The sequence below is a fragment of the Lepidochelys kempii genome, chromosome 10 (assembly GCF_965140265.1).
Source record: "Lepidochelys kempii isolate rLepKem1 chromosome 10, rLepKem1.hap2, whole genome shotgun sequence".
Classification (NCBI taxonomy): Eukaryota; Metazoa; Chordata; order Testudines; family Cheloniidae; genus Lepidochelys; species Lepidochelys kempii.
The window spans coordinates 65,145,132-65,171,327 of NC_133265.1; the positions used below are offsets into that span (position 1 = coordinate 65,145,132).

The following is a 26,196-nucleotide window of genomic DNA, read 5'->3' on the forward strand; positions in this document are numbered from 1 at the left end:
ATACCCTTCCTTCCCCCTCGCCCCCGGGCTCTACTATTATTAAAATGACGGGGGCTATTAAGTAGATCAATAATAAGCCAATATTTTAGAATTGGGATCCAGATTAGTGTTGTCTAATTTATTTAATAATCATAGAGATTAGACATGGTGGGTAATGTGTGTCAAACAGATGAAAAAGTACAGCAGTATTTTATTTGAATTTGGCTCTTGTTTACTGAATTTCTCTTTTTCTTTAGTCATCCATTTATTGGGTTTCTTGCACTTTCCTCTGAAATAGCTGGTATTGGCCACTGTCGGAGATCGCTGCTCTGATCTAATGTGGCCATTCCTATATTATTTTAAAAAGTACTAAAAAGAGTGAAAAAAGTTTCAGTGCAACTGTAAGCCTTCAGCTATACACAAGGGGCCAAGTCTCTGCAGCGAAACACCTGTTTTGAGTGAGTGCACAGGGGGTTTAAAATGCCAGCAAAATAGAATTCTTCAATTGTTTGGACCGCTGATAGTGTTTTTACACCCCCATTGTGTAAATGACGATAAAAGATGCAAAGAGGGTGGGGAATCAGGCTCAGATTCTGAACCCAAATCAAGTTTGCAAGTTTCCAAATCAATGTATGTTGGAGTGTGTTAAACAGAAATTGATGAGCACATTAGATCTCAGTACATTCTAGAAATTAAAGGTCCATATAAACTTTTGTTTTACCTTTGACCATTGCAAGCTGATGATTCAGATACCTAATCTGCTGTGCACTCTTTTCCATCTTTTCAGTAAGTTCTTCCAGTTGTCTCTCTCTTGCTTTATTAAGAACCTGAAGTTGAAGAATCTGCATATTGTCCGCAGAATCTGTCGAAGTTTAAAAATATAACTAACTTTCTAACAAGCTAGCTTCTGAAGAGTGCATAACATTCTTATAGTACAATTAACTAGTCTGAAATAGATTATAAGGTCTTTGGGGCAAAAACCATCTACCTTCTGAACAGTGCCAAATTCATTGTTGGTGCACAAGATGTAACTCCAAAACAGAGAAAAATTATACAACTTGCTTACTAAATAAAGTGCACCAGCTCACAGTCCCACCATTAGGCCTGAATTACAATGTCAGCTAAAACTCCACACAACTGTCACCAACTAACGGAGTGTTAACATTAGTGTACTTACCGTAAATTCTCAGAGTTCCATTCCTAGTCATCTAGAGACTTTTGACATTTCTCCACTAAGCCTACAGATTTGATATTATAAACATTTATTGGACAAGGCGGCGAACCATTCAAGGCCGTCTTGTAAGCAGCAGGGTGACTCCGAACAGATGCTGAGCACCATTAGGCCACATCTACACTACGAGTGCTACAGCTGCATAGCTACAGTACTGTAGCTATGCTGCTGTATCCCCATAGCGTAGACACAGACTACAATGATGAAAGGGGTTTTTCCCCATCACTGTAGGAACACCACCTTCCCCAGCAACAGTAACTAGGTAAACTGAAGCATTCTTCCGTTGACCTACTTGTGTCTGCACTGGGGATTAGGTCAGCATAGCCACAGTACTTAGGGGTGTGGATTTTTCACATCCTTGAGCAGGATGTCAACCTAAGTTTCAAGTACAGATCAGGCCTTAGCTCCTTCCAATGCAATCAGTAGTACAAGAGCCATCAGCAAAATAAAAGAATTCAGCCTTTACTCAGGCAAAATCCTACTGGCCTACAGAAAGGAAAGGAGTACTTGTGGCACCTTAGAGACTAACCAATTTATTTGAGCATGAGCTTTCGTGAGCTACAGCTCACTTCATCGGATGCATACCGTGGAAACTGCAGCAGGGCCTACAGTGAATATTATGAAGCATTTAAAACTGAACATACTGATCAAAAGAAATGGTCTATTCTTATTTTCATTGTAATAGGAAGAAACTAGCACCACCTCAATGAGCTATCGCTTGATAAAAATTTAGAGGTTAGGACACATCCAAGGTATTGCTGTATTTTTCCTTTGTTTAACAAAGCCTAAGAAAAAATCCTGGCTCCACTGAACTCTTCAGAGGGACCAGGATTTCACCCCAGGACATTTATCAAAGCTTGAACTAGATAACACTTACTCTCCTCAGTACCCAAAAACTCCCGTTGCAGCTCTTCAAGCACTTCATTTCTTCTTGTTGCATCTTGGGTTATTGGGATTTTTTGCTGAATGGCATTTTGATATGGTTTATACGTCACTCTGTAAGATTCCACAGCTTGGCCGTTAGCAACTTCAGATGCACCAAATTGCTGTTGTGACAACAGATTAAAAGTAAGGACAACTGTTTTAAACCTACCCTCGTCTTGCACAGCAAAAGTATTTTCCCTTTGTGGATTTACAAGGTTTGGTATTTTAAAAAAAAAAAAAAAAAGAAGAAGAAGTTGCAGAAGCTCATTTTTGAGACTCCAGTCCAGCAAAGCACTTAATATGTGTGTGTTGTCCCACTGAAATCAGGACTACACACATGCTTTAGTGCTTTGTTGAATGGGGCCTTATTGGCAAAGTTTACACAGTCAATATGAAAAACACATCTAGTACCACTTTTTGCTAATTATTCTAGAAATAAAACCAAACACTACATTTTTATGCTTGAAAGTTCAACTAGTTAACTCTGAGTTACTTTAATATGATAAACTGATTGCAGAAGCATATCATGTTGTAACAACTGGAGATAGAATCAAAGAAACGTAGATTGGAAGGGACCTCAAGAAACCATCTAGTCCGGGGGTTCCCAACGCAGTGCCCGCGGGCGCCATGACACACGCTGGGCCATTTTTATGTGTCCACAGGACACCCCGCCGCTGAAAAGCCGCCAAGAAGCATTGCCGTTTCTTGGCAACGACGCTTCTTGCCGCTGCTGCTTCCAAACGGCAGCATTTTGGCGGCGACGTGTCTGGCGCCCGCCACAGTCTTCTGGAAATAGCAATATGCTATTCCCACAAGGAAGGTTGAGGACCACTGATCTAGTCCATCCCACTGCACCGAGGCAGAACTAAGTATACCTAGACCACCTTGACACACATTTGTTTAATCTGTTTTTAAAAACCTCCAGTGATGAAGATTCAATAAGTAATGGAATAGGTTACCAAGGGAGGTTAACGATCCTTATAGTTAAAAACCACTCTAAAACCTATCCTCACAGTTAGAGAGTTTTTCCCCATATCCAACCTAAATCTCCCTTGCTACAGATTAAGTCCATTACATCTTGTCCTATCTTCAGTGGACATGGAGGATAATTAATCACTGTCCTCTTTATAACAGCCCTTAACATATTTGAAGACCTCTCTCTCACCAACAGAAGCTGGTCCAATAAAATATATTACCTCACCTACCTTGTGTCTCTAATATTCTGGGACTGACCCGGTTACAACTACACACTGTATACATCACGCCCCCCCCCCCCCCACTCAGCCTTCTTTTCTGAAGACGAAACATAGGTCAGGTTTTCTAATCCTTTTACCATTTTTGTTGCTCTCCTCTGGACTCTCCCCAGTTTATCCACATCTTTTCCAAAGTATGCTAGCCAGAATTGGACATAGTACTCCAGCGGAGGCCTCATCAGTGCAGAGTAAAGCAGAACAATTACCTCCCATGTTTTAGATACAACTCTTCTGTTAATACCCCATAATATTAGCCTTTTTCACAACTGCATCACGTTATTGGCTCATCTTCCATTTGTGATCCACTGTAACCCCCAGATTCTTTTCAGCAGTATTCCCCAGTTATTCCCCATTTTGTGTCTGTCCATTTGATTTTTTTCCTCTAAATGTAATACTTCGCACTAAATCCAGATCTTCTAAACTGAAAGCAGCTAAAATAATACTCTAGCATCAACACTTAAATCATTAAAATACACACAAGATAAAGAAATACATCAATATTTTAAATACCTTCAGATGTTCCTTCGGAGCATCTGGAAACTTTACTATTTTGTTTTGTTGGTTATTTAATTCCTGTGTATGACCATTTGTGTATGGCCTAAAATTTTCTGGGAGATGATATACATTGTTCTGTTGGCAACGACTTGGTGCTTTATACCCATCTCTGCCGAGATACACATCATCAGAATCCTCTTCACTCTGTCTATCAGAGTAGTTCTCTTTAATTTCGTAAATGCATCTTTCCTTGTCTGCATTGTGCTGGTCAGTCCAATTACTGGCATGTGTTTCACCATGATTATTTCCTTGGTCATACAGGAACTGTTCAGGATACAAATTCTGTCCCTGTTCATAGCCCTATGAACAGATTAAAGATTTGATATTCTTCCTTACCTGAACTGTTGTCTCCTGTTTTTCCTCTTTGATTACAAACTTGTCAGGGTAGGCAACGTGCATTACTATTTGTTTGTAAAGGACCATATAAATTAATATTGTACCCTATAAATTACTAGATCAAAAACAAGTTATTCTTAATGAGAAGACCCTATTATTGGGTCACAATTTTGTCGGGGACTTACACTTTGGGGATTAGCTATCAGCAGATGATCATTCCACCTGCCCTCATGCTCCCAGGGTTCATGTGCTCTATACAGAGAGAAAGAAAATATTCATGAAACATTAGTAACTATACTGTGTGTGTTTGTGTGTGTATATATAATTATGTCCATGTTCTCAGAAAGAGAACTAGATTAAACTATTTAGCATCTACTCCATCTATTGTGGAACCTAAGGCCTAATTAAAGTTGTGGTATATTCCCATTGTTCGTAAAAGTTAAGCTAATGTTGTTTGTACACCATCTACCCATAGATAGAGCTTCAGCTTCACTACACTTTCTTAACGCATGCAAAATGACTACCAAGAAAAATTAACTTTCTTACTGCTCTGCATCCTCTTGTATGCTACAATCAGAGTAATTAGAGAGCTGGTCTCCACTGTCATCCAGCATGTCATGGGGAAGGTCTGTTAATAGTTGTTGCAACTGAAATAAGACAAATAATACATGTTACCTATGCAAACATTAATACAGTACAATTTACTCATGCTTTTTTGAAAACGTATGCTTAAACTAAAAAAAGTCATACACATCTTAGAGACTGACGAAATAGCAAACACATGTGAAACACAATTTTCCCTCCATTGAGAAGACGCCAGTTACAACAGGGCTACCATGGCAACTCAGGGACACAGTTAAGTTAAGGATGCTTATTTGTTGGTGGAGTTACTACCCTAGTGATTTCTCTGGCAGGTACTTGCAGTAAATGACTTGTGCTGAAGAGTCATTGGATCGAGTGTCACAGAACAGAGCCTCTTTCTGGAGAGCTAACTTGCTGGAACCTCTTTCTCCATGCTAAGGTGCACTCCTTGGGTGCTGCTACCTCAGCAGGATTAGTTAGCTGATAATAGGGGAGGATTTAGCAGTCCTTCACTTGAAGCTATGAAGCATATAGAGTGGAGTGCTGATTACAGAGTGTTCCACCCAATGCTAGTATATACAGGAGATCAGAGTGCTGCAGTATTCATAGATGTTCAAGTAGAACAGGGTAGTCAGGCCCTAACTGAGAAAATCCAACACGCTCAAAGAAAAAGAGAAAGTTGTGTTGCCCTTGCCCTAGTGGCAGCCCAAAAGGAGAATAAAAGTGGTGATGATTAATGTTTTCAGTTACTGTATATCAAGAATATACAATGAAATCAAAATTGCAACATGTAAATGTGTCACTTTCCCCACCTAATACGCAGTTTACCAGAGTACACTCAGCCTCAGAGCCTCTATTTCACAAGACAGATTTCAAGGTGAGCTGACTGCTGGTGAAAAACCATAAGATAGATGGAAGACTTGTCGATGTATTCAGCCAGGGAGGAAACTAGTACAACAACAAAAACGTCCTTCAAAATACTGGCCAGGAATTTTACTGGCAATAACTAATCTTGAAGGTCAAGTATACGATCTCCTCCACCGGGTAGAGGCTGCTGATAGAACAGTGGCGGGCTAGGTATACAATCTATCTGGGGAAAATACCTGTGTATAAATTGTACATACTGGCACATAAGGTGAACTTTAGGAAAAAGAGATTTATCCTCATTTCTGGGGAAAACATCTCTTATGAGAGTCAAAAAGGGTTATTCCTGTGTGTTTACAAGAGCATCGCTGACATGGGCCCAAGAGTTGCAGTTGCTTGTCAAAGGCAGTTATTGCTCCCCAGACTACAGCTGGAAGGTGCAGTAGCCAGAGTATGCCATGCATGTTGTTTATTCACAAGTCAAGGCTATTTTATTTAGAAAGTTGACTGTTTAGTTTAGGGCATGGGGAGGTTATAATTTATTCTATATGTAAATAGACACCAGTCAAACCAAGAATGACTGTCAGCTAAAAAATCAGAATAGTACTTATATTGTGTTTTACACTTCCAAAGTACTGTACAAACATTAACTAAGCCTCTCAACTCTCCCCTGAGGAAGGAGTTGTTTATACTGCTGCAGTCAGTGCAATAACTGAAATAATATAGTATAAAAAGACGGCACTCCTCTAAACAGTATGTCTTTTAAAAAAAATATTCTGAGATCTCATTTGGCATGTTATTTAGCTTCAACAAGCTAAATCACCTCAAAGTTTTTAGGAGAAAGGCACAAAAAGCATTTTAAAATATTCACTGCCATGTTATCTTCCCCAAAGCAGTCTACCCTGACTTTCCCATATTTAGTCATTCCCTTTGCCCACATAAATTAATTCTAAATAAATAAATAAAATAATCTTCTGTACTTACTTGGAGTAAGGAATCCTGTATAGAATGTACCTGTTCTTCCAAACCTTCAGAAAGGTTTCTGTATATAGCCATATATTGACCCTCAATTGGTAGATCTGGGCAGTACATTTTCTTTTTCTCAAAAGGATACTAGAAAGCTACATAATATATAATCAGTTATTGCATCTAGTGCCTGCACCCGAACTTTGTTCTTCTCTAAACTAGCAAAGTCTACACATACTTATTAATTAGAGCAGAAACATCAGCTTCTATACATGAAGTACCAAAAAAAAAAAAAAAAAAAAAAAGAGAAGACACTATCTCAGAGTAGCAGTTACTACTATGACAAAAGATAAAATTAGTATAACCTCCCCCCGCCCCCCAACAACAACATTTCAGATCAAACTCTCCCAAATTACTAAATCTCTGTTTTAAAAAAATCATTAACATACTCAGCTGCTTCCTAAGACTTCACATATACAAAGAGGAAGGCTGGAAGTGAGGGAAAACATCTTCCTAACACCACTACCTCATCACTTAAACCTTTGCTTGTTTCCAGACGTTCAACAATACTATGGACTAGTTATATGAATCAAACACCTTTTAGTCTTTCAATCTGAGAGACTACAATGTAAAATTATAAGTAATAATTCTGAAGCCTACAGCAAAATACCAAAGAAAAGGAAGAGAGAAGCCTTCTCTGCCTTCTGCAGAGTTCTCCTGTATTCAGATTGAAAGGACAAACTTTTACTGCTCTTCAAAACCTTGCTGGACTTCAGATATTTCTCTAGCTTTATTGTTTCCAGCAGGAGATCAGAAATGGAAAGCAGCAACATTAAAAGTAGCAGGACTTTCCTTTTTCCTTAACTACAACTGGGAAGTACTACTACATCAGCAATTTTGCTGGCCTCACCTTGGGGTGGGGACTTGAAGTCCGGCAGAAGGAACTGAAGCGCAGTGAGCGTATGATCTAGTATACTGATAGCATGCAGCAGAAAGCTGAGCACCCATCAAGAGTTAGTACAATGAGGATCTCTGGTAACTCTTATAAATTAGAAAGTCATGGGACTCCAAGCAGGCTGAGGCCGTGTAGCATGGCAGTGGGAGCAGCAAGAGCAGTAATTTGATGTTAATAACGGACCTGCCTCAAGACAAAAATCAGTCAAAGATAAAGATGACTTTATAGAGCAAAAGAAAGCAGGTAAAAATAGAAAGGTTGTTTGTCTCCTTGTGAGCCTGGTTCCAATAAGACTGGGACTCTTCGTGACAAAAATGACTGCCCAAAGTTTTGAGAGTCTACCCTTGTTTGCTGCACTGAAAAAGAGAACAGCTGCCTTTTTCCATTTTACCTACCACATATGCTAGACAGAGCATGTGACTTAACAAGATACTTAGGGCGGTAAGTAATCTTAGCAGGGCAGGGAGGTATATTTTTTGCTAGAAGTATTGTTTTTTTAAGCTTACTCCACAAAAAAAACTCGTTAAAAAAAGGTGTCAGGACACGATTTATGCCCAGTTATGAGAAGTGCCATGTCTTTGTGTCCCCTTGCCCCACCACACCCTTTTTTTGATGGGGGAGAGGACCACCATACTCAGTAAACACCTAAGGTAGAAGAAAATCACATTCCACATGCAATAAAGTCACAGAAAATAATACTAATTACCTTTAAAAAGTCCTGTTTTCCCAAACCTAGAATAAGCAAAGCCATTCACGGGGATGGGAAGACCCTCACTTATAACTATGTCTGAAGAAATGGGCAATTACTTTGGTTTGGTAAATTTACAAGTTTTCTCGTTGACGTGTTCTCTAATGCACAAGGAAAGAGAACTGGGCTTATAAAACAAATGTTATGGCATTAAATAACTAGATTAAACAGATGTCAAAGCATCATAAGTAATACTTAACACCTAGTGGGAAATGAAGGAAATAATTCTGGAGCATCTGGAGTTAAAACAGAAAGGAATCAATAAACTATGCTTATCTTTTCAGGCCTATAAAAGACTGGGTCCCATTGCTCCAACAGCCTCTTCTCCCAGCTCCAGTAGAGGAGCTGCTCACCAGCAAGTGGTGGAAGAAACTTTTGGGTTAGTGTGACCTCACACTAACAAAGACATTTCAACAGCCTAGATCAGAGGCTACATCACCACAATCACCCTTCCCTGTCAATATCTACAGCAGCAGAAAGCTCTTAGGATGCAAACACCAAACACAAGAAGAAAACAGCCCTAAATAGCCTCAATACAAGGAAAAGATCATCTACCAGCAGCTCTTCTGTACACTATTCATGAAGAAGGCTTTGCCAACTCTACCCCTTCCCACAATCACAACACTAATGCAGCATCCTGGAGAATCCTACACACACCTGCCACACTCTAACAACAGTATTGATAGATTACCACAACCAAAATACAACTCCTCCCACCCCCCAATATCACCTTCAACCCAATCCTGCTCCTTCCCAATGCAAGTTTTATCTAGAAGAAACATCCACAAGAAGTGCAAGCAGTGTCTCATTGGATACTACAGCCAATCCAGAGCAATTGCACATGTATATGCACACAGATAAGATCAATTCCAGAACTTAAGTTCCTCTTAACCAATACAAGACCACATCACATTTATGATCTCATCACCTGTGAACACCCTAACTGGATATGATTTACCAGAATTTGGTTGCCTAACACTATGGGCCCAATGGTAGCTCCCCTCATTTCTTCAGGCTAAATGAGTACATCACAGATTCTAGTGTACTAAAATGAATAAGTAGCCATTCTATTCCAAACTGGCCTCAGATACAAGAGTCTAATCAGAGTCTTTCAAATGCGCCTAGTTACATTTGCAGTTTTGGAGATAAGACCAATGTGGGTATCTTGCTAACATATAAGTCTTTAACCAGAAGAGGTTTCTTCAGAGAGCTGACTGAAATGCTGTCTAACCGTACTAAAGTTCCCAAGACTCAGTCAAGGAGGTCTACAACATCTCACTGCTAACACCTCTAACACAATGGCCCCAAACCAGCTCTCTCTGTCTCAGATGATTTCCAGCTTACACACAGCCATTCATACCACAAACCTGACCTTATATACAGTTCCAGTCCAATAGGTGTTTCCAGTCCTAGACAGATCACCATATCACACACGTAAAGATCATAACTGTCCCCAGTTTCAGGAAAGAAGCAGTAACCAGTCACCTTCCAAAAGCTCATGAGTACAGAGAAATTCCAGATTAAAGAACGCTCCACTCAGCAAAGTGGCCAAGTAATAAAACTTGTAGCGAGACACTACAAATACTCTGACCTCTGCCTTCAACCCTCTGGTACCAAAGCACCCTCTTGCCACATAGAGATCTGCAGTTCTAAGGCAAACGCAGCAAGTAGTAACAAAAATTAAGAGTCAGTGGAAGCAAACATAAGCTGACACAAAAAGAATGACACACAAGGAGTTCTTTCAGGTAATATACCTTAGCCATAGTATACAAGAGCATACATCATAATAGAGATCTCTTTAAAAAAGATCACCCTCCACTGAAGTATATGGAACATTAATTGCTTTGTTGATCTCAGAATGTCTTCTCTCAGTTCAGGAGCACAGCATCTCTCACTGTGAAGAGCTATCACTATTGTTATCCAAGGAGAGTGGCATAGAAGCTACCGCTACAAAGAGAAGCAAAATAATTTTTGTATATCAAGAGGTCATTAATTGTTTCCAAGTCTATTCTTTATTATCAACGTTTACATAAAGCATAGAACATTTCACCATGGGACAAATACTGCCTCAATGTCTGCAGGTGCAAGAAGTTCCCCCACACCACAAACAAGTGTGACCAACACTCTCAGACGCCGTCCCTTCTCATTAAAGGATAAAGATGAACTTTGAGAATAGTTCAACTATAACAACTGCTGTCATAAATTCTCTTCTCACAACCCAACCACACACACACACACTCAATCAATCTTTAAATGGCACATTTCACAATTCTCCTAAAACAACTGACCTTGGGAAGTCAAGAAACATGCCTTCAGCTAGAACAAGAGCCTACCCCACCCCCCCAAAAATAAAATAAAATAAAATAAAAGGAACTAAAAACCCATCAGCTGTTTCTAGTGAGATCATAAGAGACACAAAAGTAAACTCAAGCAAATTGTGATGTCACCATAACCTTATCTCCCTTGACAACATTAAACGTGATTTTAAAAGTAGCTGGTGATGCTTCCAGAAAAAATAGAAAGTAACTTTTAACTAAGACAGTAAAATTTAAATTCCCTAAATGAACGTTTGGCTAGGATACTGAAATTAGTGCTCCTAATTCTTGTGAAAAGTGTTGCGGTAATCATAGTATTATTACAGAAATGTTGCAACTGTAAAGGTCAGTCTGTGCTAGGGAACTTTGGCATTTACTATAAAAGGTCATTAATGTCCACACACAAGTGCTTGTAATACCTCATAAGGTATCACAAGAGCCCATCTTGTCTTTAGATAGCAGAGTGGACCCCAAAAGGGAGTGGATGACACAGCAAGAGACCCGCACAGGGATCAGAGAATATTCCCTGATTCTCTAGATGCCGTATGCAAGCTATATTGCTATTGTCTGTGCTGTGTGTGCATGGGCAATGAGATTTCTAGACATTTATACTGTACTTCTCTCTGTGGGACCCAAGTCCTAAACTTCCACCAGTTCAAGATCTGCCTTTTTTTTTTTTAATCCTGGTAGCAAAGATTTGCTTAATATTTTTTATATTTAATATAAATCATTTTAATAGATAAGACATTTACAACTTAGGTTGTCAATTTCAAATTTAATTTTTATTTTTTTTAAATATAAACCTGTATTTAAATTTAAAAACAGTCTGATGATTTTGATTGAAAAATAAAAATAAAAAATAAATCAGTTTTTAGCCACCTTGAAAGCATCCAGCATAATCAGACAAGGGAGCACCTCAACTACAAAATGAAAATATTAAAACATATTTTGTGTCACACAATCAAGCTGGTGCCCAGAGTAGAAAATATTCCCTCAACTCCAACCAAAACTTTAGCCTCTTAAGTAAGTAATCCTAACCAGGGGAGAGGTTGCTGAGAAATAACCACAGTTCTCAGGTGATGGAGGCCTTTAGCTTTGTCTCATCATGTATTGAAGGTGTGCAGTTCTCACAAATACTGCACTCTGTTATGAGCTTCCTTCTTTAAAAAGTAGGCTCTCATCTCTTCTTGAGATTTGGCGTAATTCTTTTAAAAACAACATACTGCAGTATTGAATGCTGTGCTCTCATGAGAGCCTTGGGAATTAAAAAATTCAAATTTATAATCCTTCAGAATAATTACAACTGTGGATAAAAGAAATGAAAAGGAAAGAGTTAAACAAGCCTTCAGATTTATGCCATTTCTTTGCTTTCACCTCTTGCTCCCTTGCATAGTCCTCCTGGTCATATTCATCTTCTTCTTCATGTTGAGTTTGCAGAGCTCCACTGTCAAAGTCAAGTGACATTGTTTTCTAACAAGGTAAAGTTTTTGCTGTCCAACTTGTTTAAAACCTATCACAGGAGGAAGAAAAAGTTACATATAAGCAACAACAAAAATCAAGTGGACATGCAACACAATGTTTACTTCAGAACAAATACTGCAACTATCAGTGCATTAACTTGATCTTCCACTGTAGCATCTCAATGTATTAGCAAGACTTTTTAATTTCTAAGAATTCTGTGTTTTAGCAATTAAAACATTTAATAAACAACATTTAGATGTTAAAGTGTTTAACCGTTAATCATTACATGAACATTAAAACAAACAGTTTACTTAAAATAAATTATGTTCTGAAGTATTTCAAAACTTTGGGCCTCTAGGGAGTTAGTATATATTCACTCAGTATAAGTAGATATTAGTATTGTATTAGTCCTGCGGTTTTGGGTTGGTTTGTTTTATAGTTCATGTAACTGATATAAAAAATGCTGGAAGTGTGCTACTGCCAGAGCACCCATACAAACCATAATAGAAGCAAAAAAAGTCCCCAGTCAATTAAAGACTTCTGACAAGCCTTAATTAGCTGTTTAGAATTTAATCTTTTCTGATCAACTGTAAGTGGCAATACCAGAACTATTACAGCAGCTTTTACAACACTTTTACACCTAGCCTCCCCCCTACTTTTTTGGAGATATAATTGTAGTACATGTTGCTATTCCCACCCCACCCCCAAACGATAGGTTTAGTAAACGCATCATTCCCAAATTAAGGAAAGCAGATGACATCCAATTGGAATCAACAATGTAACGTTTTGTAAATAATTACTTTAAAAGGTGTTTGCCTACTTAATCTGAGTATTTCCTACAGCACAAATAGCACCCATCACAAAATTTCCTTCAAAACATGCGTAAGGTTACTTGAGCTTACTGGTTGCAGCAGTCCTCATCTACTCCTCCCTTCAGCCTGTTTTTAAATCATCTCTACTAAATAGCTCTTGCACCTGCATCTACTGATAATTTTCCCAAGCAGCAGCAGTGAAATTGATCCAATTCTTGTCAGTTTTCAATGCAGCTATTCAGAACCCTGCTGGTAGTAGTAACATTGACCAAAAAAAGTGGGCGAGGTAATACAGTATCTTTTATTGGACCAATTTCTGTTGGTGAGAGACAAGTTTTTGAGCTACACACTCTTCTTCAGGTGGTCAGTTTTCATTTTACTGCAGCTTGACAAAAGCAATAAGCAGTAAATAAGGCACTGAAGCAGTCTTCAGAATTAGGAAGACAGCAATGCATTAGTTTAGCTTGATTTCAGGAAAGTGAATCTGTGTAAAACAATATTTTTCTCTAAAAGCCTATCATATTACATTTAGATTCTAATACCTTCCAAACCATAGCATCTGGGCAGCTTCCAACAATACATAAATGACAGGACTAACATCTGTCATGTGTGGTTCAATTCCTCTCTCCCCCTCTCTGCAGAGGGAGAACTGGGGGCAGGATGGTGTTTTGGTAGAGATGTTTTATTTACGTTAATATGTACATGTTTTTTTTTTTAAATATTAGAAGAGAAAAGATCAAATAAGCACACCTTGCTCATAGAACAGTGGTTCTCAAACTTCTGTACTGGTGACCCCATTCACAAAGCAAGCCTCTGAGTTCGACCCCCCTTATAAATTGAAATCACTTTTTTATATATTTAGCACCATCATAAATGCTGGAGGCAAAGCAAGGTTTGGGTTGGAAGGTGACAGCTTGCAACCTCCCAGGTAATAACCTTAGGACCCCCCGAGAGGTCCTGACCCCCCACTTTGAGAACCCCTGACATAGAACAAAAGGTAGTGAAGTTTGTGATGGTCAGTCCAAGCTCAAATCCTGCATAATTTGCTAGCACCTACTCACCATAAATACATGTATTTTTTGAAGTCCTGTGCACATAATCAGAGTGCACACACACTCATCTTTTAATCAAACACAAACGTAACAGCATCTCATCATACACATAGTACCAGATCCATTGGCAAGCCTCCCTTTTCTAAAGCTACTTCAGGGTTGGCAGTACTAGTTAAGGAAAAAAACCAGCAGCTTGAAAATTACAGCTGGGATTTTCAAGGAGACCTAGGAGTGGCACCCACCACATATTCAATTTCAGAGACATACAGATGACCTCTGAAATCGCCAGCATACATTTCTAACTGAAGATCTCTTTACCCACTATATAGTTACAAACAACATCCAAGATGACTACAACTGAAAGGTAGCAGAAAATTCTTTGTTGTTCATTTTCTTTATTTTGTGAATTTTGCAGTACTTTGTGTATAATCAGATCACTCTTTTGATGATATTCAGCTGTGATTCCTTCCTGATGCAAAGTTCATAGGAATTTGCTGTTGTTCTAACTTGCTAGAAAGATGCTGATAAACCAGTGTGACAACAGAGCGAGAGTTCAAGTTTCTTCTTTTTTAAAGACTCAAAGTATCGTACCCAGAAGTTGTTTTGAAGACCAATTGAGGTGTTTTTTTTTAAACCAACTAAAGTAGAGCGAATGTCTTTTGCTTCTGCCAGAGCAGCTCTCACTACCCAGCAATGAGAAAACATCCACTGCAGCCATCAGTGGCACGCTACACTGGCTGACAGGTCACGACTGTATTTCATTAGCCATTGGCCCCAAACAGGAGTGGGGTTTAAAAGTCTTTAGATTCCAGCGGCCGAGGATCCTGCGACAGGGCGGTGGGCGCGCCCCATCCCCACCCTCTACTGACTCTGGGCTCCGCCCACGCGAGGGGGAGGCCATCGCAGGATCACCGCCACCCCCCGCGCAGCCGGCTGCACTCGCATCCTCGGGCGGGGGGCTGCCAGAAGGCCCCGCGGCAGCAGAACGGTGGCACCGGAAGGCTACAGGAGACAAGCCCGTGGGCGGAGTTAGCTGCCCGGTCGCGCCTCCCTCTCCGTCCCCCTCATCCTTCCCCATCCCACGGAAGCGCCAGCGCTGAGGGAGGCGGTAGGAGGCGGCCCCCGGGAGGGACAAGGCCCCACTCGCTGTGGCCACCAGCTAGGGACCGTACCGAGCCCCCCGGGCGGGCTTGGGAACGGGGCTCGCGTGCCCCCCGAGGGGGGAAGGGAAGAAGCAGGGCCCGCGCTCCGGGGGGGAGCCTCCCACTCCTGGTAGGTCTCCAGGAGAGGAGCAGCGCGGAGCCCGCACCGATACTTACCAGAGGCCGCAGGACGCTACAGTTACTCGCCTTCCATCAAATCCCACCGCTAGCCTTCCGCGTGCCACAGCCTAACCCTCTTTGAGTGACAGCCGAATCCTCCAGCCAGCGACCAGGCCGCTATTCTGCGCCCTAGCGGGCTCGGCTCTAGAGGCGGGACTTACTTGTCCCTCCTCATTCAGGTTCAGTTGCGCCGCAAACGCCAGAGTTTGCAGTTTGAAAGCAGGCGCGGGAGGCCGCGGGAAGCGCTGCCGCTCGCTGATTGGCTGGGGATCTTAGCCAATGGCTGGTAGGGGCGGGTTTTAGCGGACCTCTGCTGCTGGCCAGTCCCTTATCCCCCTTTTCGTCCCCACTGTGCATCCCAGGCCTACAGCTGGGAGGGACCCTAACAGGAGGGGGGCGTGGGACATGCACGCGCCACGGCGTCTGCCATGTACGGTTATGAAAGCAACATGTGATGCATCACCAGAAACATGGCGGTGCCATAGCAACATGATGGCATCCTGACATGGCAACGAGACATGACATCACAGCAGGAGCCCATGACCATGTGAAGCTGAAATGTGGAGGCATTATACAGATGCCATCTGATGAGAGGTCTGAAACCGATTTTAAGATGAGCTGTTTGAGTGCAGCTTGTGGTTGACTATTGCATTGATTATTGCTTGATTTCTTAATAAATCTCTTTGGGAGACAGGGGTATATGAATGATGCTGCATATCACATGCTTGTATTGTAACATTTCCCCATTCACTGATATCATTAGCTGATTCAGATGTCCATGTTGTCCCTTTGCCGAATGGTAGCGGTGGCTGGAGTCTTACAGGTTGGCTTCCCCGGGGAGGACACAGCAGTCAACACGTATCGAGCCTGAAAATAAGTGGCACCACTTCAGATACTTTGGGGGCAGGAAACCAAATTCCGGTCCTTCCCCTGCAGAGACCATATTCTGGTCCCCTCTCATTACATTCTTCCTTCTGCAGGGACCTATGGTCTCCCTTAGGCATAAAGTCTCCCTTCTCTCTTATCCATACAATGCATGTGCCAGTGCTTCCAGGAGCTGCACTCTGAGTGGAGTTCTCTGCATTCGAACACACTCCCCATGTGCCAAGTCACCCCACCATTTGGTCTGGCTACCCCTCTATCTGGACAGAGGGGCACCTAGCCAAATCTGAGTGTATTTTGATCCCTTGGGCCTGCTCACAATCCCACTCTGAAAATTCCTCTGTTTTGTGGGGTGGCTGGGTCAAATTCCTATGATGTTGCAGCTAAAAGGACACTTGGGGCTGCTCCAGCAGCTATCATATTGATTTAGCACAAATCCACTGCTTAAGAATGGTCAAGCCATGGCTCCTGGGTGCCATATGAAATTTTGAGCAAGTACAAAAATCTTGTGGGGGAGGGGGAACATTTGCTTCCCCAAATGTGCAAATTGCTGGGCATATTTTAAGTATAGCTGGTTTTATTAACACACATATACTAGATGAAGTGGTAAAACAACATTCAGAGCAATCCCCTTTTTCAGCTCTTTCAGCCTACCACCATTACTCAAGTCTCAGAGAATGACTCTGCCTCAAGAATTGATTATAATCAGAAACATGTCAAAAGCCAAACTTTTCTGCTGCTCAAAGAACTCCAAAGGCACTGCCTGTACCATATATTTGCATAATTAACAATACAGAGGGTCTTCCCAGGTATGAATCATTTGCTCATCTGCTAAGAAAAAGAATTTGACCCATTGACATCTTCCATAAACATATAATTCCACTGCTTGAATCAGCATTAAATCATATAAACTTTGGAAGTCTTGATAGAGACATATTGAGGCAGATAAGAGCACACAGATATTTGTGTGCGTGTGTTATAACATTTTATTTATTGAAATTATCCAAATACAAATTTTAATCTGTTCAAGGAAATTTCTGTTATTTCAGTGGAATCTGCATGCACTTTGATAAAGGGACTGAAATGCTCAGCATTTTCAATGTGGCTTCCCTAAGTACATCTGTGTCCTTCCTAGTGGGGCTTAGTAACATCTTAATAATACTTAGCACAGATAGAGCTTTACATACATTAACCAATTCTTACAACTTCAGTTGCGAAGTAATATCCCCCTGGGCACAGAAAGGTGAAGTGACTTGCATAGGCATGCTTGCCAATGACTTTTCTCAGAGGCTTTAAGATGGTTTTCAGGAAAACTTTCTAGAATTCTGCCACTGTGCATAGGATAATGTACTTTGTAAGCAGTAGCTAGCCCACAGAGCGGGTCAGGGACTTATTAATACGCAAATGATAGAGGTGTCTCTGTTTTTTGGAGAAGACTAACTGGAGTTCTAGTGATTTAATCTAGAAAGTATGTCTTTTGTCAATAGAATATGGGTGTGTTACAGCAGCACCTGAGTTGTATCAGTAGTCTTCAAGATTCTTCCATTTTCTCCCTTCCACAGCAACAGATTCTGAGATATTTTTTTTCCCTTTTTTTTTCTCTCACAGTTTTGCTTCAATGACACCCAAGAGAAGCCCAAGCCATAAAGTTTGGGCCCTAAGCCAAATTTTCCTACAAGCTAGGGATGTTCAATTTCAGGGTGGCGGTTCCAGTCTATTTCTTGTCAAGCTATAAATACCATACCCACATGCTAGATATTTTCTGCATACATCTGTCCATGAAAGAAAAATGAAAGTTCTAGGACAGTCGTTCTCACTATCAAATTCAGACAACTCTTCTCCCATGGCCCCACAACCCCAAACACTTTGTTTTTCAAGTCTTGGGAGGCTTTCAATTAATTCTGGCAGAAGAGGAGTTCTACACACACTCGCTTTCTACCTCCCTCCTGGGAGCAGAAGAGCTCCATTCTTCTCCTCTTCCCCACCTCCAACTTTGAAGAGGAAGCAGAGCAACTGCAGTTCTCTTTCACAGACAAACAGCCAAAGTGTTCTCTCCCCCTTCGGCTAAATGCACTTGTATTGAGTAAGTTACACGGTGGTGCTCTAGCTAAGCGGGAGAGTGTGCAGAGCACCAATCCAGAACCTGATACCACTTTGCCAGCAACTCTACAGAACTCTTCAGTGACTCTCTTTGCGGCTTTGATCCACAAATTAGAACCTTCGCAGTGAGCAAATAGAAACAACATAGGTCTTCAGTGCTGAAGGCACAAAATAGGACCCATGCCAGACAGTTATCAAGGCAATCAACTACAGTGACATTTCAAAGCTTCTCCTTGCTTCAAGGTGTGTACGTGAGCTTAATATTCTAATGACATTACACAAGATGAAAGATTATAGCTTTTTCAGGCCTAGAAACTGATGAAAAAACAGGGGAAGTCATTTCACACTGCTTAAAAAATGGCTCTTCAAATAATCAGATTTTCCCTTCAATGGAAGACAATGCCCTCAGTTACCAGACCTTTTATCCTATATATGAGCCTTTTTTCTTTCAAGAAGCAAGGATCTCTCTCTGTAACATCCTATAAGATGTTCGTATTGAATGGAGGACACAGAATTTCCATGTTTTTAGTGAAGCTCATTTACCACAGGATAATGGAATTGAATTTGGCAAGGGGTGGGTGCAGTTGATTGTGCCAAAAGGCATCGCTTATTTTAAAACCAAGCAAGGATGCCCTTACTAGAGCTGGGCTAATTATTTTTCACAAGTAATTTATTCCCCTGAAAATGCAGTTTTGGTTGACCCAGAGCTATTTGTGAATTTGTGTAGTTATTTTTTCTACCCCAAAACAAAAAACTTTGTTTCGATTTTTCAGAATTTCCAGCAAACTGAAAAATCCATTATTTGGCCAGCTCTAGCCCTTAGATAAGTCCCCACAAGGGCCTTCAGTTCCACTTCCACCTCCTCTCTCCTATTATTCATTGAAACACTGCTCCTTAACTACCAATGAACTACTGACTCTCTCAGATACGCTGATTACAGGTTCATTCAGATTTAGAGCATTTATTGTGACAAAACAGAATATAGTTTCTTAAAAAGACATTTCCAATGTTTATGATCAAATGGAAACTAAGTAAGCAAGGGGCAGATATCACATCATTTTGGGAAAAAGTTTGTACAATAATCTCTAGAACATGCGAAAATCAAATTTTTTTTTTTTAATATTTCCCCCCTCAAAATGTATCATTTGTCTCATTCAGTTTCTCTAATCTGTAAATATCTATGGAATCAATGAAAAATATATGTAACCTAGTTTTAAAAAGAGACATTTCCAGTAATTGTTGGCAATCATAGTAAAATTATATGCAAGACACAAAAATATTAGGATCTAGCATGCTTGCTCTTTGACACATTCTATTCCAAAATTACACTTCATTTACATATCTTTATTTCAGTTTAGTAAATGTTGCATAATCTCAAATCTTTGAGCAGTCAGACAGTGATTAAAAAACTGATTGTTACTAAGAAAACAGGCAACCTTTCTGTATTGTGTATGCAATTAATTTTAAACATTGTTTGCTATTAAAGTGCTGTTATAAGCAAAATGAAATAAAATTAGTGTCTACTGTAAGTGACATGTTAGTAATATTCAAATAATTTGTTTTGGCAAATAGTTCTAAACCTACATATGTTCATGTACCCACTTGAAACTAATCCAATATAAATATTTGTTTCCAATAATTCCATGACTAGAAGGCACATACTACCGTAATAATGTCCCAGCAGTTTGTTCAAGTGAGCTTTTCCATGTACAAATTTAATTGTGCTTTTAAATAGTTACTGATTCAGTATGACCTTGAAAGTGATATCTGTGCATGTCTTTTGTTTCCCAAATGGATCTCTCACTCTCCAGGGGTTTCATTTTGATAAGATTAACATCATACATATATATATATATATATGTATGAACATATGTATAACTGTAGATCTATATATATAGCTATGCATATTGATCTCTATAGATCTACATAGTTATACATATATTCATACATACACATGAAAAGAAGTCTTCCATAACAGCAGCTGAAAAGTGCAGTTTATACTTTTTGAGTTGGCTTTGTAGTAATGAAGTTTAAGAATAGTCAATGCAGTTTTCACAAATGAATTGCCATGGGAATTTTGAGATCCAACAGTGTTATTTGTTGTATTGAATGTGTCCTGTGTTACTCTGTTTTCTCACTGGCTGTTTCAAGCTCACTTCACTTCCAGAAGAGATGATTGGCAGATTATTTTCCATGTGGTAGCGAATAAGATGACCCACACTATCAAACACGTGGTCTTTGGTTCTCACCTTGTAAGGAAGCAAAAGAATTGATTGAAGTTTATTTTCAATTAAAAATGATCACAGACTGAACCTGCTCCTTTGAAGTCAACAGGAATTAAAGCCACTGAATTCAGCAGGATCAATACACAGGATTGCAGTGATACACACTTTAACAGAACAAATAGTTTTAACTATTGTTCTGTTATCTGTTTCGCACTGGTTTTCCTGTGTGCCAGCCAGAAGTAACACCTGTGATATCCTGTCTTGGGCTGGTTACATATTCTGCTATGGTGATGTCATACCCATTGCACAGGCAACGGAGAACAACTGAGGGAGAAAGGGGAAGTTGATGGAATGTGTGCAGAACTGGGCACAGGGGCACACAACTATGAAAGGGGAGCAAAGCCACAATTTTTTCTCCCAAGAGGCATCTCCCCTCAATCCCTCTTGCAAATGCTCTCTGGTTCACTCCCACTTGTAAGAAATATCACTCAGGGAAGCCCCTCAAGCAGCTGTACAGAATCCTAGAAGGGTAGGTTTCAGGTTATACAACTGACTCTTTCCATTATCTTTTCTGCATCTGGAAACCCTTTACTGGTCAATTTTACTGTTAGATGCTATCGGCATTTGATTATAGCAACATTTAATACTCAAAGGATGTATTAATTATACATCCATGTGAGACAGCTAATTACAATAATGAGCACACTATTAAAAGTCTCGGGTGAAGTCCTAGCCCAACTGCAGTCATTGGCAAAACTCTTGTTAACTTCAACAGAACCCGCATTTCGTCCTTGGCAGTTTAATATGCACTTTGCCTTTGAAATGTTGGAGCAAACCAGTACATTTTTAATGAGATACTTTCCAGACATGGATTATCCATACCTTGCCTTCAGGATCCACCAATAGTAAATGCTTTGCTTGCCCTCCTTGCAATCCACTTAATACATATTGACCAGGTGATGTTGCACTCTCTCGCACCAAAAAATCCCCATCGTTGACCAAGAGGGTCTCTGCTGCTTTCCTGTTTAATTTCCCATGGTAACAATCTTCATTCCTTAACTGTTGCTTTATTTGTGGCAGGACACATACGCTATCCATGTTGGTTGTGGCACGCTGCTGAACAGCTTCTGGCAATTCTAAAATTAAATGAAAGGAAAGATGTTGGACCCTTCACCCAAAACTTCAGCATAAATGCAGTAGATATTAAATTTGTTATACCACAAACACTTGGAGAGTCAAATGATTCAGATTTGAAGCTGTAATGAAACCAGTCTTCCAGGTAGTAATAATATTTAACATATTCAAAGCCTTATGCACACAGTAATATTCACAGCACCCAGCAAGTTAGTTAAAACTTATCACCCCCGTTTTACAGATGTAGAAACTTTGGAAAGTGTGAGATTCATTAAACAGCTGGTTAGTTCTCACATTGCTAGGTAACAGGAACAGGGATTAGTCATTAAAAAGTTTGTTCTGATATTGTAGTGTTTGAGTTTTGTATTGTCACGCTTGAGTATGGTGGGTTTCTCTGGGAAAGAATCGCAAAGTCTGGAAGCTTAGAGGAGATTCCATCTTGCAATTGCATATCTGAATGTGGCATGTATTGGAAAGCTGTTTATGTAGTTCAGTGAACTACATACAATTATGAATGGCATAAAAATACTTCTGTAGGGTTGTGTCAGTTGTAAAACATTCTGTCTTACACCAAAATCTAGAGACAAAATGCTTGATTTGTTCGTTTGCATGGTTACTTTTACCTATTGTATTATCAGCACATGAAAAATGACAAAGAACACAATCTGATTATTTGTGATCTGGTAGGTATTTTGTTAAAACAAAAAAATCAGATCTTTCCTGCAAAACAAGTTTGTCTTTGGCTACATTATTTAAAGATCTAATTTTTCATTCTTCTTTAGCTGGCACTGAAGAGAATGCCACATCTAATCGTGAGGGTCATGTTGAATGACTCTAGCTATGTACTGGAGTATAAGATAATATGACTGATTCAGCCAGAAAGGAAGCATTTACAGCATGATGCATCTGCTAAGCAAAACCAAAATGTTACTAAACACAACAACAGTATAGGAGGGTTGGGATACAGCCAGTCAGGCCGCAAATGACTCATAGGCAACATTTCTCTTAGAAAACTGACTGGTATCACTGTTTCAATGCAGTTTTGCTAGCAGGGCCTTCTCTGGCCTCTTTAAAGAAGGATTCTCCAAGCACAGAGGGAACCCCCAGATCCAAGCTAGGAAAGTCATCATGGCCAGAGGGTTGCTCTTATGCAGGCCTCTCTTGTCTCCATCCCCTTCTCTCTGAGTGGATGGATCCCAAGCCAACCGCATAAGTGGTTCAGGAAGGGAGAAGATAGAAAATAAGGAGAAAATTTGTAACAGTCAGGGTAATTGACCATTAGAACAACTCAGCTATGGATGTGATGGATTCTCCATCACTTGAAGTCTTTAAATCAAATCTGGATGTCTTTCTGAAAGATCTGCTACAGTTCAAACCAAAGTTATGGGCTTGATGTAGCAATTAGGAGGTAAAGTTCTCTGAGCTGGTTTATGCAGGACATCAGACTAGATGATCATAATGGTCCCTTATAATCTTAAAATCTATGAAGTTGCATCAGAAGCAGTTGACCTACCCTGGTCAGAATGGGTAAGACTTACAAGTGGAAGACCATCCTATGTCTTGGGGACATGATATGGTCCTATGTTTTCAAAGCAGCTTGCAGGGACTGCCTGTCATTTCCTGTGAAAGTTATAACCCTATGCATTTTATTGCTATTGATCAACTTCAGAAAACAGAAGTTAGATCTACTCATTGCTTGTCAGGATTTCTAATCTTTGGTGCTGCTTATCCTGAATTTAACAGCAAAAAGGGGAGCCTAGCACAGTTACAAGAATTTTTTCGCTCCCAAATTATTATGGAGGAAACAGATTCCTTCCCCGTGTATTCAGATGACAAGATCCTCATTTCAAGAAAAAGATGTAATTGAAATATGAACCTACTCTCATGACACAGCGGGCTCCCATAGATCTGGGGTGATGCAAGACCTCTAGCTGTGTAGGCTGTAGTTTGCAGGGTCTGAGTGTTGATGTAACAAGGGTCATCAAAAAGATCCATTTTGCAAGCAGGTTTCAGTAAGGATACATCTTTTTTTGCCGTCAGTGATCTTTCACCATAGTTACCTGTAATTAATGGCAATATACATTGTATCTTCTTTTTTACCAAGCTAAAAAAAGCCACAACAGCTGCATCTGAATGTTGCAGCTTTGACATTTCCACTAAACCCTTCACGGACAAAAGAAAAAATGTGCCAAATTATCTCATTTGCCTTTATTTCTAAAAAGCATAATGTTCAACATCCTAACCATTTTAGAGTTAAAATGGGGTCATCAAAATTGCTCAAACCCTTGCCCTAATTCTGCTCCTACTGACATCAATGGTAAATCTCCCACTGACTTCAGTGAGAGAAATTTAGGCCAAAGCTGAGTAATCTTGAAAACTCCACCCTGAAGCTCTCTAGTATGGTTCACTGAAAATTATAGGAGTGAGTATTTGTTATTATAGGAGTATTTTATGTATTTATGGTAAAAATACATGCAGTTTTTCTTAACTTTTCTTTAGGTTTCTCATCTCAGGGTTCCTAATGCCCTATTATGGAATATGTGGCTGATTATTTTTACTGGCCCTGGATAATTCTGAATAAATTAACTTTTTCCACACTTATTCTACCCTGATTCATGTGTAAAAACATCCATTGAGTCTAACTGGAACTCTGGTCTCTCCTCATTCTGGAAGCAGTTTGTATGAGAGGAAACTAAAAAGAGCTTGGCTTGTTTAGCCTTGCGCAACAAAGGCTCAGAAGAGATCTGATTGCTCTCTGTAAATACATCAGGGTACACCAGGGAGACAGAAGAGCTATTAAAACTAATGAACAATGTTAGCAAAGAACAAATGGGTATAAATTTAGGCTGTAAACTAGAAGAAGGTTTCTGACCATCAGAGGAGTGACATTCTGGAACAGCCTACCAGTTTTAAGATGAGTTTGTAAGTTTATCAATAGGATGACTGGACTTGAGGACTCAGGAGGTCCCTTCCAATCCTAATGTATGTCTTTATGAGACACACTGCACATCCTCAGTGAAGGGGAGGGATTTCTTCCTTTCCCTGCCCATGAAGGGAGGTTGGAGCTGATTTGTGCTTTGTAGCTTTGCCTGGTGAGCCAGAGGATTATCACTCAGCCTAGGGTCTTAATGCAGGAGAGGGTTAACAGAGCAGCAGGGTATTAAGGGAATGCTACTCAGCTAGCCAAACAGCAACCATTTTTGTGCTATTTATCACATTTATTATTTGATTTATTCATCCATCATATGTAGAAATTAGTTGCTTCTCTTTTAAACATGGCAAATGCAGAAATATTGCAAATAACGAAATCTACCACCACCATGTGGGCAGTGTAATACAGTCCCCACCAGCAGGGCTGATGGGATTTTTAAAAGGTCTTGTTGTATGAGAAAGAGGATGGAGCCAAAGAAACGTGTCCAGTGGCATCAACAGTGCCATGTGAAGTCCAAAAAAGGGGAGCCTACTGGTATATTGGGATATCAGAGAGCAAGTTTCCCCACCATGACGGTGACTTGGAACACATAACCAGCCACACAAAGGGAAACAGGGGAAAGCTCAAGTGAAGAAACAGAGTTAAGATTAGATTTGAAACTAGGATCCTTTAACACTGGAATCAAGGCCACAAACATGCTCCCTCTGGGAATGTCACAGCAACGCTGACAGTTCTGACTCTGTAATGCATGTGTATATTCTGTAGGAGTCGGGTCACAGCTAGTTAAGTAGGGGAGCATCTTTCTTCCTTGCAGGCGATGAAAGAAAATAAAGTAACAAAGGGCTCCTGTATGGTGTCAGGACAAGTAAAATTGGTAAAATCCACCAGCAGGCATAAAAATGGATCAACACCCCTTTGAAAAATTGTAAGGCTTTCCTCTCCACCCCTCAGCTGGGGAACTAGTCATAACCTAATAAGCAGAATACTTTTCTTTATTATATCAAAAATCTCAGCACTTCCAGACAGTCTGGCTCAATTGAAATAGATTTGCAGGGGAAGGAAGACATAGCACATACCCACTGATTTGTTTTCTTCTGGACAGTTTTCATATATGTTGATGCATTTTGGGTTCCCAGCCTGGAAGAATCACACAATTTACTCTCATAGGATGTCAATTGTTAATAAACTTCAGATATCATTGCAATATACACCATGCACTCCAGTGATCCCTGGACAACAAATTTCCCCACCACCTCAAACAATAGTCAGTGCAGATGCTTTACTTCCCATTGGCTATTCCAGTGACGCATGCCCCATTCCTCATGAAGAATCTAAGCTCCATGGCAGTCAATGGAAGGCTTAGAAAATATGGGTACACAGCGAGCCTCTGACAGGGTGAGAGAGAGAAGCTTGGTTCTATATTTGCATTTTATGTTTGTAGCATGTTACAGACACAGTCTTAACATATTGACTTGCAAAACATTAATATTCAACACACTGGGAATACTAACCCTTCCTCCTTTAATGAATAACCCCTTGTTTTGATTTTATTCCTAAGGATATTTTCA

The 26,196-nt window shown here is 40.1% G+C and overlaps 2 protein-coding genes across 3 annotated transcripts in view; both read right to left on the reverse strand.

Annotated features, from left to right (window-relative positions):
• CEP152 (centrosomal protein 152) overlaps positions 1-15,460 on the reverse strand; it is a 51,498-nt gene extending 36,038 nt beyond the window's left edge. Inside the window, exons 1-7 of the mRNA XM_073303951.1 lie at positions 15,353-15,460; positions 12,083-12,218; positions 4,825-4,925; positions 4,464-4,530; positions 3,898-4,242; positions 2,088-2,256; positions 701-841 (exon numbers count right to left, since the gene is read on the reverse strand). Of these exons, the coding sequence (XP_073160052.1) occupies positions 701-841; positions 2,088-2,256; positions 3,898-4,242; positions 4,464-4,530; positions 4,825-4,925; positions 12,083-12,172 (913 nt within the window). The 5' untranslated portion in view covers positions 12,173-12,218; positions 15,353-15,460. The remainder of the gene's footprint in view (positions 1-700; positions 842-2,087; positions 2,257-3,897; positions 4,243-4,463; positions 4,531-4,824; positions 4,926-12,082; positions 12,219-15,352) is intronic.
• Positions 15,461-19,202: 3,742 nt separating this feature from the next.
• Positions 19,203-26,196, reverse strand: part of SHC4 (SHC adaptor protein 4) — a 51,432-nt gene continuing 44,438 nt past the window's right edge. Inside the window, exons 9-12 of one of the 2 annotated variants that reach the window (XM_073303952.1) lie at positions 25,705-25,765; positions 23,577-23,756; positions 21,445-21,698; positions 19,203-20,586 (exon numbers count right to left, since the gene is read on the reverse strand). In XM_073303952.1, coding sequence (XP_073160053.1) covers positions 20,431-20,586; positions 21,445-21,698; positions 23,577-23,756; positions 25,705-25,765 — 651 coding nt within the window. In that variant the 3' untranslated portion in view covers positions 19,203-20,430. The remainder of the gene's footprint in view (positions 20,587-21,444; positions 21,699-23,576; positions 23,757-25,704; positions 25,766-26,196) is intronic. The other variant, XM_073303953.1, reaches the window with a different exon arrangement.